We start from the raw sequence: 12,386 nt of genomic DNA on the forward strand, positions 1-12,386 counted from the left end.
TCTTCTGAGAAATAGTTGGCAGATAGGAACTGTGCACACTACACAGTGGCTAAGAGACCGAGAATTTCATAGACAATGTGTGTGTGTGTGTGTGTGTGTGTGTGTGTGTGTGTGTGTGTGAAGGGCAGACACTCAGGAATTATTTCAGGGCCTATACTAGAAAAGCTAGAATAGTATAGCTATATGTCCAAACCCTCCTACTGTGAGTACAGCTTATACCAGCAAAAGTGCTTTTGCCAGTATAGCTTATATCTGTTCCCCAAGCAAAATAAGGTACCCCAGCAAAATCACTTTTAGGCCAGTATAACTATCTAAACTAGGGCTTTTATTGGTATAGAAAAGTTGTAAAAGCATCACAACCGTAACTGACATTGCTATACTGGCAAAAGTTTCTAGTGAAACCCTGCTTTACTCTTAGCAAGTAACCCCTTTTTTAGTAGCAGCTGAGGAAATAAATGCAAACCTGCCTGAGCTCTCCAGCTACATGCTAAGTTTGTTTTGTAAATTGGTTAAAAATAGGGCGTGGGACTGGGAACATTCATATGACCTAGAACCATTATTGTGTGGGAAGTCCCAAACAATCAAAATGAAAGTGAAATCTGCTGAGTGTTGTGGCAAAGATTATCAGCATAAGTACATAGTTTCAAAGGGGGATAGGCTTGAGTTTTGCTCTCCTGCTCTATCTGAGACAGGGCTGTTGAACCTTACTAAAGAGGATAAACTGAAAAAGACTTCAAGTGCTTCCTCTTGCTGGTGTTTCTTTTTGGGTTCAGCAATCAGCATAATGGTGGTCTTCATGTAAGTATCCTGCTGGAGGGCTAGGAGCAATGTCTCTTTGAGCCATTCCTTCCTGAGTCTTTTAAAGGGAAACTATCAAAGTAAAAATCCTACTTCTGTCTGAATTGTTTACCTATTGCTGTTATATATGGAATGCCTAAAATCAGTCTAATGCAAAGAGATCCGGGAGAAATATATTTATTTTTTCAGTTTGATTCCTTTGTGTATTTGAGTGCATTATGGGTATAGTTAGTTTCAGCATAGTCAATTTCCCCTGTTGTTTACTCTGTGAATTTGGCAGTACTCTCTGTATAGTCAGCTTCCTTTGTTGTTTGCATGAGATTTTTGCACAGCAAGAGGGGAGAGAAAGCAAAATTTTTAAATGGGAAAAAACGTGACTGAAAAGAATCACAGAAATAGGTAATTGGGCTCAAGAGAGTAGGTGATGCACCTGAAACTACTTTCCACGCTCTCTTTTTGCAAAGGATCAGATTTCTACTTGAGGATGTCAGTTGAATTGATTGAGAAAGTAAAAATTTGGTTATTAGCATTTGTCCTATTAGCATATTAGCAAATGTCCCTATCAGTGTTCACATCTCCTCGGACTGATTTTTTTCTCGCACCAGGGCAATTCATGAGCAACACCATTGATTTCAGTGGCGTATTATAACCATGAAAAAACAGAGTAACTGAGAACAGAATCAGCTCCCATTATTTTTAGTTTTCATGTTACAAGTAATTGTTAAGGCCCAGATCTTCAAAGGGGATTAGGCACCTATGTCCCAGTGTTAGCTCCACTGTGATCCAGAATCCCCCACCCCTGAATCCTTTAGGCATCTAATCTCATTTCCACCTACATGTTCAGAGCAAAAGTTTCCTCACTTCTGTGGTTCTGCCTCTGACTTGCACGCTGCCGCCTCCCTATATGTGTCCGGATGCCTAAGCCCCAGAGTGAGTCCCAAACCAGGGAAGACAGGCCTTCTGCCACTGAGCAGCCTAACTCGCATGTGGGGCCTGATCAGGTGGGGTGGCAGAAGCATCCACCTTATGCTTTTAGCCCAGAGGTTAGAGTGATAGTGTGGGATGTGGGAGGCCCAGGTTCACTACTCCCCTTTCTGCCAGAGGGGGAGAAAGGCTTTGAACAGGGGTCTCCCCCTGTTCCACTGTGTTGAAACACTTGAACAGTCGTTGTGCTGGGGAGAGAGAGAATGGTTTTGTAGTCCAGTGAGTCGAGCACCCACTCGAGAGGCAGGGGACCCCAGTGCCAGTCCCCATGCTCCAATATGCTTTCATTATTTCTCCACAGTGGAACAGCTTCAACAGGAGACCTTGAGGGAGCCCCACCTCAGAATAGCCTATAGTTCTGTGGTTACAGCCCTCTCCTAAGAGCTGGGGATCAAACCCTTTCTCTGCTTCTGACATAGAGGGATGGGAATTGAACCAGGATCTCCCGCCTCCCAGGCAATTCCTCTGGCTGTTCTGTGTGGAGCAAGGCAGGCACCTAACTCCTTTCCTCAAGAAGTGGCTTAGGTGCCTAAGCTGCCTGACTCCAGGCAGCAGGTTCTTGGTCGTGGATGGCTAGCAGCGCTAGGCACCTCCCCACAGCCTGGATGTAGGTGCCTATCTCTGAGAGACTGGGTATTCTTAGCACACACCCCTCTTATTGGCATCTCACCTTGGCTAGCTTAGGTGGCTCCCTGCTTAGCATGCTGGCTTTTTTGGGTCCCACTCTAAGGCTCCCATCTCTCCCCATTCAATGCATAGGGAACTGAAGCCCCTCACTCAAGCTTTGTGGATTGCAGTATTGTTCCTGGGATTTTCTAGGCACATAAAAGTTAGGGGCTGTGATGCTCAGTGTTGCAACACCTGAGTCCTGTCATGGATCCCATCCAAAAAACCTCAATTTTTAAATTGAAGTGTTCTCCTCTGTTAAAAATTGAACCTCTTTTAATTATTAAGCAGCTGAATCAATTTACACAAAATTAGCTGGTAGCACAAGGGGTCATATTGCATCAGATGTTCTGGAAAGTCTTGTGTGATAGCAAAGGAAACGGAGAAACTGGATTCAGCCTAGTTATGCTAGGAGAGTCTGATACAAACTGCTTAATGTCCATGGGGTTTGGTTCTGGCCCTGTATGATTGCTATGCCCAATGAAGTCAATGGGATTATTTGTGTGAGTAAGAAGTACCTTAATTTTTTATGATTAGCGCTGCAGAGACAATGCAGCCATGGGAGAGCAGCTAATCCACAGATCAGTAGGTAGCTACATTCCAGCTGCAGACAAAAATCTTCCCCAGGTTACAGTGATGTCCTTAGGGCTACAGATATGGAACTGAGCCAGAAAGAAGCCAGCTTGCCTTTCAGATCCCAGGGTGAGGTCACAGATCTGACAGCTTGAAAACAGCAGCTTCTATTTGTAAACAGTGCACATTTCACTTGAAAATCATTACAGGAGAAAATAAGATTGCATAATTACAGAGCCCCAAAATGCCTTGGTGAGAGAGAACTGCCCTTTAACTAGGGTGACCATATTTCCCTATGCTGAATATGGGACACCTGGTAAAATTACTCTTATTCAAGTGAGTTCAATGACTATCAGTCAGAACTAAGCAGTACAAATGTTAAAATTAACATCAAGTTAACTGAGCCTCCCTGAGTTAAAAAGAAATGTGTGTGTGTGTGGAGGGGGAGAGGGGGCATGCAGGGTCACATCCCCCCCCCGTCCGATTTCTGCCAGGGCTCTGCCAGAACATGGCCAGCAGAAGCTTAGGCACTATACGGGAGGGAAGGGATAGGAACTGCTTCCAGCCACAGGGTGGGAGGGAGTGGGTGCGGGGGAAGGGATGACCTTGTCCCTGTCTTTGCAGAGCTCATCCCTCCTCCCGCACCTCCCCTGTGGCTGGAAGCAGCTTGTCCCTTCCTGGTTCCTGCCCACACAATATCAAAAGGCAGCTACCACCTCCAGGCTGCTGCTGGCCACTGACAATCCAGCCACTTCTTATCCCCCAGCTACAGCGCAGGCAGGAAGAGGTTAAACCCTAAGGATGCATTGTGCATCGGGGCCCGGGGAACCTGACTGCAGGGGCTTCTGCAGTGGAGCCCAGCCAGAGAGATGGCTCAGTAGGTCGGGGGTGGGGGGTGCCTAGGGGACAGAGCAGCCCCACTGTCCCTGGGGGAAGGATCCAGGGCGGTGGGGGGGAGCGCAGGTGAAGAGGGTGCTAAGCCCCTACCCGGGGGGTTGCTGTGGAGCCTGCAGGGTCAGAGCTTGAACAGGCTGGACATCACATGCAGGTCTCAGCACCTCATGGCCAGCACCCCGAGCCGGAGTTGTCTTGGGCTTTCCCAGGGTGCCTGCCCAGCCAGAGGCAGTGGGGGAAGGAAGGAGCAAGCCGGCCAAGTTGCTGGTGAGTTGAGTGTTCTGACCAGGGGCTGGTTCTCCGCAGAGCACTGGGAGCAGGACGAGTCCCACCAGTGGGGATATGGAGGAGCAGAGGGGCTGGCGGGGGTGGGGAGCAGGGGAAAAGGGGCAAAGCAGTGGGAGGGGGAGCAAGTAAAGGGCCAAAGGGCGAGCAACAGAGGCTACACGTAACTGGCCACTGCCTGGCACCTGCCCACTTATCAGACACTGCAGCTTGCAGCAAGTGCCAGCTGGAAACAGGATGGGGGACGGGGCCTTGCTGGCTGGTGCCACCCGATCACTGTAGGCAGAAAGAGGGGAAGGCTGCACTCCTGCCAGCTGTTACCCATCCAGTTCCTGTGTGTTGATGTCAGTGCGTCAGCTAAAATCGACATTACCAACATCTAACCTTTAAATCGAATCCAGCCAAGCCAAATTATGATCTCATAACTAAATACACCCTCTGCCAGCGCCGGCTCCCACACCAGCCCTCCCCAGGCCACCAGCCCCATGCCCGCTCCCACACCAGCCCTCCGCAGGCCACCAGCCCAGCAACCGCTCCCACACCAGCCTTTCTCAGGCTGGCAGCCCCATGCCTGCTCCCATGCCAGCCAGCCCCAGGCTGGCAGCCCGGCGCCCACTCCCAAGCCAGCCCTTCTCTGGCCACCAGGCTAGTGTCTGTTCCCACGCCAGGCCACCCCAGGCTGCCAGCCTGGCCCCAGCTCCTGCCCCACCCCATGACAGGCCCAGAACCCCAAGTCAGCCAAGTAGTTTTTTTTTTTGTTGCTGTAACCACCACCCCCCCCCCCCCGAGTCTCATCCCCCTTTAGATGGGGCAGGCTGTAGCAAGAAACCAGGGTCTTTTGGGGAGGGTGGCAGGGCATCCCAGGTGGAAATCAATTGGGAACTATTAATCTAGTCAACTAAGAACCTGCCCTGTAGTCTCCCCGCCCCCGGCTCTGGCTTTCACCCACTTCTGAGCTGCTTGTGTGTTTGTTACAGTGCACTGGACCCCACTGACAAGCGCAGGAGCACATTCAAGCTTTGCCAGAAGATCTCTAAGCGAAGCACGTGGAAGCAGAAGTGAGGTATTGATGATCTAGGGGTAATGCTGAGAGAACTGGGGCCCCTCACCTCTGAAGAGTGGGTGAACAGGTTGGGGGGAGGGAAGGGGGCACCAACACTGTAGGTGCTAAGCCTTTGTCAATGGCAGAAAGATGGCTTGTGGCCTGTTGGTTAGCGTCGAGACCGGCTTACTGCTGCAAGCACTGTCTGGGAGATGCGGGTTCAGATCCCTGTCCTGGGCTCTCAGCACAGGGGCTGGAAGCACTGAGGATTCCCAGGAACTACCTGTGCTGCAGCCACGCCCTGAGCACAGCACAGCCGTCCCACCATGATACACTTAAAACATGGTTTGAGCTTGTGGTTTAGAGGCTTTAACTGTATCTTCTCCCCATGCGATAACCGTCAGGCGCTGGGAGACAGCACCTGTCCTGCATTGCTCAGTGGTGACAGCCAATGGAGTGGTGATGGCAGGATCCAAAGGGAGTTCAGTGAAGGGGGCAGGGATAGCTCAGTGGTTTCAGCATTGGCCTGCTAAAACAGGGTTGTGACTTCAATCCTTGAGGGGACCATTTAGGGATCTGGGGCAAAAATTGGGGATTGGTGCTGCTTTTTAAGCAGGGGGTTGGACTGGATGACCTCCTGAAGTCCCTTCCAACTCTGATACTCTATGATTCAAAGTCCTCATTGCCAGAACCAAACATCTGAGGGTGGACCTGTTAAACTGAGTGGGGGATACATAGGGGAGGATACCCCACCAAGGGAATACACTCCAGGAACTATGCTTCAGGTTCAGATTTTGTCATGGTTATTTTTAGTGAAAGTCAGGGACAGGCTGAAGGCAATAAACAAACATTCCCAGAAGCCCTGACCTGTCCCTGACTTTCACTAAAAAGAACTGTGACAAAATGGGCTCCAGTCCTCCCCCTGTCCTCCCCAAGTGGGGAGGCGGGGATAAGAGCCTGAGCCCCACTGCAGAAGAAGGGGATCCGACACCTGGCCCCCACTGCCCACGGCAGCTCAGAGCTCCAAAGCCCCCGTCAGCTGACAGACCCAGCCTGCCACCCCAGGGCTGGAAAATGTCACGGAGGTCTCTGAAAGTCACAGAATCTGTAACATAGTCTTATCCTTAACTATGCTTGAAGAGGCAAATGCTCTCTCTCTCTCTGAAGTGTTCAAAGCCAAGCACGGCTTAGGCAGGCCCCTGCTCACTCCCAGTCCCTTGTTGATACCTACATGCAGACCCAACCAGCAAATCATCCTTGAGCAGGGTGACCAGACAGCAAGTGTGGAAAAATCGGGACGGGGTGGGGAATAATAGGAGTCTATATAAGAAAAAGCTCCAAATATCGGGACATTCCCTATGAAATCGGGACATCTGGTCACCCTATCCTCAAGAGGCTGAGGCAGCGGTTCCTGCTGATCCTTTTCCCTGTGTAGGCCTGCTGGGGACTCTCCTTTTACCACTGCTTTTGTTTTTCAGCCTAAACCACAAGCCACAAAAATACAGCTGAAAGGAAGCTAAGGAGCTAAGGCCAGTGAAGTCTGCCAAAAAGTCAGGCTGAACAAGACAAACTGCAGGTTGATTCCCACAGCACCTGTCTCCTTGGGGTCTCGGGGCCACAGTCAGATTGTTTAGTTCCCTCCATTGGGATTCAGGAGAGAAAGGTAGGTACCTAATTGCCACTTCAGGCAATAGGAATCCCACCTCTTATGTTGGTTTTCCCATGATTCATGCTTATTGTCACCAGAACTGAAAGCAAAAGTGCTTTCCATGGGAGGAGACAGTGCTGCTAATCTAGGCATTTACAGTGAATGACACCAAGGCTTTCATGTTATCAAGCTTGGCAACTAACTGGCCTAATAACTGACTCCTAGTCCAGCCAAGAAAAGTTTGTATCTGGAAGGTCCCTGACAGAGATCTTTAGGTTGAAGCTAGGCAACGCTCACCCCTCTCCTCCTCACAGTGACCATTTTGCTTAAGAGCTGCTTCTTTTAGTGGGTTTTTTTTCCTTTTCCAGATTAAGGCCATAATAATGTGTCATGGTTATAACTACTGGCATTATCAACTGGATCATGTGGGCATGTTTCCAGTGAGGCACTTTCACTTTCCCTCTTGGTAGCTGGGAACCTAGCCAATAAGGCATGAGTTGAATAGGTATAGACAATCCATACTCTTTCTCCCATGGAGCCAAATTTCCCCCCCTCCTTTGCCTGACTGTCCCTGAAGGAAGTCAGTTTGGGGAGGGAGTGTGTACACATGTATAAAAGTCAGAACCTGACCCATTTGCCTTTACTGCTCTTACAGGGGGCTGGAGGAAGCGTTTTGATTATCTCTAGAGTTCCCCTGCTGATGGTGGGTGTCTCTGCTCGTTTCCTGTTGTCCCCACTTCCCCCCTTCTCTCCCCCCCCACACAAATACAGAAGGAGGAGTTGTGGAACAATGAAATCGGTGTCAGTTTCTAATGTGAGGTTATGCTCTGGTATCCCATGTCCCCTCCCCCATCCCTTTAAGGTCCCATATTGCTGGGCCTTCAAATGAGGCAAAATGGATGTGATGCCTTCCAGTTCTTGGCAGCGTCTCTGCAGGGGTGGGCACTGGAAAAACTGAAAATGCCTTAAAGCAGCTTAACCGTGCTGCCTCCTCAGTTCCCTCAGCCTCTGTCTCTAGGATGGCAGCCCTTCAGCAGGGTTACAGTCAGACAAGTGACTCAGCCTCATGTCACATGTGTTAGCCCCTCCTGCTACAGCCCTGTTTGTCCTCCAGTGAGCACTGCCCAGCTAGCAGAGCTATGGGAGGGGGCCAAAGCCTCTGGTCTATCTCGTATATCGTCAGCCAGAATCGTCATTACTGGTACTGGCGAGAGGAAGGCCGAGCACAGGCTGAGCTGCAGATCCCAGCTGGCATGCGCGGGGCTGGCCAGTAGGACAACCGTCTCCTGGCTTGTCACCAGAGCAAACTGGCGGTGGGATTGGTGAGAACAGAACCCTGCAAGGGTATTTCTAATCACATTTCGAACTGGAGCCCCACTTCACAGGCAGCTGAAATTTTAACCTTTGTACCTGCAGCCCAGTGTGGGGTCAGGAACTCTTGTTTGCTTCTAGTTTAATGTATAAATGTTCCCCTGGTTAAGTCACAGAATTTGCTCATTTCTTCCCTTGCTTGTTTCCAGAAGAAGTAAAATCCCTATTTGCCACATGCAGGAAACTAACAGTGTAACAGCCCCTCATATAAGCAGTCAGCAGCCTTTGAACTTCAGCTCTTCAGCCCACACTACAGACCCCATCCCTTCAGCAACCAAACTGCCCCCTTTAGCAATAGAAGCAATAATATGATGGGACTGCCTACAATGGTGTATGGCCCACTGGCAACTGCCAGTAGCAAAAAATCTCCAACAGCTGGATATGGGACACTAGCTGGGGGCGGCTCTGAGTTACTACAAAGAATTCTTTCCAGTGGGTGGGTGTTGCCCACATGCTCAGGATCTAACTGATCACCAGATTTGGAGTCAGGGAGGAATTTGCCAGTCTGACCCTGGGGAAGAGACCCTGGGACTTTTTCACGTTCCTCTGCAGCATGGGGCAAGAGTCACTTGCAGGTTTAAACTAGAGTAAATGGTGGATTCGCAGTAAGTTGAAATCTTTAAATTAAAATTTGAGGACTTCACTAACTCGGCCAGAGATGAGGGGTCTATTACAGGAGTGGCTGGTGAGTTCTGTGGCCTGCAGCGTGCAGGAGGTCAGACTCTGATCACGATGGTCCCTTCTGACCTTAGTCTCTGAGCACTAGTAAGCTGTTATCCTCTAGTGGACCAGCCATGAGAAGGAGCTGCACCACTTCCTCAGTCAGTGTGTTACCTGGGCATGGAGGAAGCAGTGGAATTACTGGCATGAACACTGAAAGTGAGGGCTCTCCCCATTCATGTCTCACAGCAGGTCTCTTTGAGGATGGTGAGACTGTGATCCTGAGGAGCCAGTGTGGAAACTAAAATGGGTCTGTTGCAGCAGAAAACTGGGGCGCGCTGGCTCTATCGGACCATGCTCCTCCTGGCTGGAGGGTCCTTTTTCTTGATGCCGTATGCCCTGATGTGGAAAGCTGGGAACATCGTCAACCTGCCCCACAAAAGAATCGGCTTCTACAACTTCTGCCTGTGGAACCAGATGGCTGGAGAGCTGCAGTGCCTAGAATTCAAGGACCTGATGGACATGGGGGTTGGCCAGGTTGAGCTAGTGATGGCAAGGCTCTGTGTATACACTGTCCAGGTCCTCTGTAGCTTCTCCCCCTTTTTAATCATACAGGCCCAATGTGCAAACACCAGAGAGGCCTGGGGAGTGACCCTTGTGGTGCTGAGCCTCTCGGCTGCGCTTCTGGCTGGTGGCCTCAGCTTGTTTCTGCTCCAGACCTGGGTTTGGCTTCATCTCTCTGAACTCAATGGGGGTTTCATGGCACTAGCTGGGGCTCAGGCCCTGCTGCTGCTCCAGCTTTTTGCTGCTGTGTACTTCACATGGTTCAACGAGGTTCCTGAAAAGGGCAGCCCTTCCCCTGAGAAGCAGGCCCCAGCCTTGCAGGTCTGAAGGCAGAGATGGAGGAAGACTCAGTACTAGCTTGTGGGAGCTCACTGGCACCTGACCAAAATGACCAATGAGGAGACAAAATACTTTCAGAAGCTGTGGGGAGAAACAAAGCCTCTCTCTCTCTCTCTGTCTTTGCTGGGGACAGAACAGGAATGGAGTCTTAGAATTTAGTAAGTAATCTAGCTAGATATGCATTAGCTTCTTATTTTCTCAGCCATTTAAAGAAATCATATGTGCTGAATGGAATGGATACTCCTCTTTGTGTCTTTTTATAACTTAAGGTTTTGCCTAGAGGGATTCTCTGTTTTGAATCTAAATTACCCAGTAAGTTATTTACCATCCTGATTTTACAGAGGTGATTCTTTTTTATTTTTTCTTCTATTAAAATTCTTCTTTTAAGAATCTGAATGCTTTTTCATTGTTAAGATCCAAGGGTTTGGGTCTGTGGTCACCTATGCAAATTGGTGAGGATTTTTATCAAACCTTCCCCAGGAAGGTGGGTTTAAGATTTTGGGAGGATTTTGGGACATTTCCAAACGGGCTCTTTCCCAATTATATCCCTGTTAGACGTTTGGTGGTGGCAGCGAAAGTCCAAGGGCAAAAGGTAAAATAGTTTGTACCTTGGAAGTTTTAACCTAAGCTGGTAAAAGTAAGCTTAGGAGGTTTTCATGCAGGTCCCCACATCTGTACCCTAAAGTTCAGAGTGGGGGAAAAAACCTTAACAGTCCAAAACACTATTCTGTGTTTAAGTTTGTCAGGCAGTTCACAGGGCCGTCCTTAAGATTTATGGGGTCCTACGCGGTACTATTAAACTGGTGCCCCTATGCCCGATAGCAGCCCGGGCGAGGGAAGGACGAGACAGCAAAGGATACCGAGCCACCCGGCCTGCCTTCCGGCGGCAGAGAGTCACAGTTCCCCACAGAGACCACCGTACCTTCTTCCTCACACAGACTGTGCCGCGCCGGCGCATTCGCCTCTGGGAATACAGCCCCTGCCTTAAGAGACTGTAGCGCGCACTGGGTGTGCAGGAACCAACCCACTCTTACCTGCTGTCATGGGCGGTAGGTCAAGCTGCAGCTTGGGGAGCCTAGCTCCCAGCCCACCTCTTCTTGGCCCTGCCAAGACTCCACTCCTGCTCCGCCCCAGGCCCCGCCCCCACTCTGCCCTAGCCCTGCCCTCTTCCCACTCTCTCCCCTCCACCTCCCTGCTCACCCCCCTTCCAGCCAAACCCCTGAACCCAAATGAAGCAAATGACATTTGAAAAAAACACTCTTCTGCAATTTCTTTCTAAAGAAAATGGAGCACGTTTTCCACGGCATGCCAGAAGGTGAAGACTTGACATGCAGAAGGTACCTCATGAAAAGCACTAAACTTGGGAATAATAAAATGTCAGTCACAGGTTTTTTTGGATATACCCTGAAGTCTGCAAGAGCATTATCTGCAAAAACTTTGGAGTATGAGCAAGTCAGCTCTCCTGCTGAATACAACCTTAACTATTATGGAATACATGAGGCAGCTCTTCTGTTTTACATTTTCTTCATCAGTATTTCTAAGCTGATTTTACATTTTAAATGTACTCTTAAGCCATCATTAAGTAAACATTCCAGATTGCTACATATTTAACTCACTGAAATAAAGACATTATTTTAAATTAATCAGTCACAGAGGTTTAGTGTGTTCATAACAATGTTCATTGCTTTTAGAAAAAGGGAACATTAATTTACTTTGTGTGATCTCCATAACAATAGACAGACATGTTTATGAAATGTCACCAACTTTAAAAAAATATGTTTCTGAAGACTTTAGGCATAACAAAAGATTTTATATCTTACTAAGGTACTGATTTTGCTAGAGGGGTCTCTTAAAACTAGTTCGTCAAAGAGTCAGAAGTAAAGAAAGGGAAACTCATTTATCCCGCTATCTGGCAGGAAAGGGGTGTTGCCGCTTTAAGAGCTCTCTTCAACATGGGGGTGAAGGGAGAAAGGGCTGGACAGAAAGGACAGGAAGACTTTGGAAGCAAGTTTTTTGTACTATAGTAATTAAAATTAAAATGTGTGTTTTAGATCAGGGTGGTTCTTTGAAGGATTTATTTTAAAAAATGTCTGAAGATCCAAGCATTTAAGTCTACAGTGTCAGTGTTGTGCTAATAGGTCTGGCAGGCTTTTTGACTTTTAAGTTACTAGATTCCCCCTCCCGAGGAAGACTCACCAGCCAGCTGTGGGAGCCTGCAGGAAGGGTCAGAACAGGGATAGGAAGAGGCGGGAGGGTGGACACTAAGACCCGGGGGTGCCCCACATTTCCAGGTGCCCTACACAACCATGTATACCTAAGGATGGACCTGACAGTTCATCTAGGAGACCTTTAGCTCTACTACAGCCAGCTTATGCGTTGTACAACTTGTGTCACAGAAATGTAAATTTCTGCAGGGTAAAGTGAATTAATGCTTTAAACTGAGTTGGTGTACAGAGGATAACTCTTGCAGCCTGGTCAGTGCCCTTGAAGAAACTGAGTAAGGCAAATATAGGAGGGTCCATGGTTAGTCATGGTACAATAAAGGCAAGTTGCAAAGAATTC

At 48.9% G+C, this 12,386-nt stretch overlaps 1 protein-coding gene across 4 annotated transcripts; it reads left to right on the top strand.

The window, feature by feature from the left end:
- Positions 1-603: 603 nt before the first annotated feature.
- TMEM140 (transmembrane protein 140) lies at positions 604-9,936 on the top strand. Of its 4 annotated transcripts, none has more exons than XM_038417041.2 (4): positions 604-798; positions 5,178-5,263; positions 6,721-6,905; positions 9,171-9,936. In XM_038417041.2, the coding sequence occupies exon 4, from the start codon at positions 9,228-9,230 to the stop codon at positions 9,810-9,812; it is 585 nt and encodes a 194-aa protein (XP_038272969.1). In that variant the 5' UTR covers positions 604-798; positions 5,178-5,263; positions 6,721-6,905; positions 9,171-9,227; the 3' UTR covers positions 9,813-9,936. The 4 variants fall into 4 exon arrangements, with proteins under 4 accessions (XP_038272969.1, XP_043347270.1, XP_043347277.1 ...); XM_043491335.1 differs by having other exon boundaries at positions 6,721-6,818; XM_043491342.1 differs by lacking the exon at positions 6,721-6,905 and having other exon boundaries at positions 9,174-9,936.
- The last annotated feature ends 2,450 nt before the right edge of the window (positions 9,937-12,386 follow it).

The sequence above is a fragment of the Dermochelys coriacea genome, chromosome 1 (assembly GCF_009764565.3).
Source record: "Dermochelys coriacea isolate rDerCor1 chromosome 1, rDerCor1.pri.v4, whole genome shotgun sequence".
NCBI lineage: Eukaryota > Metazoa > Chordata > Testudines > Dermochelyidae > Dermochelys > Dermochelys coriacea.

Coding starts and splice junctions, on each gene's coding strand:
- TMEM140 (XM_038417041.2), top strand. CDS start 9,228: ATGGGTCTGTTGCAGCAGAAAACTGGGGCGCGCTGGCTCTATCGGACC.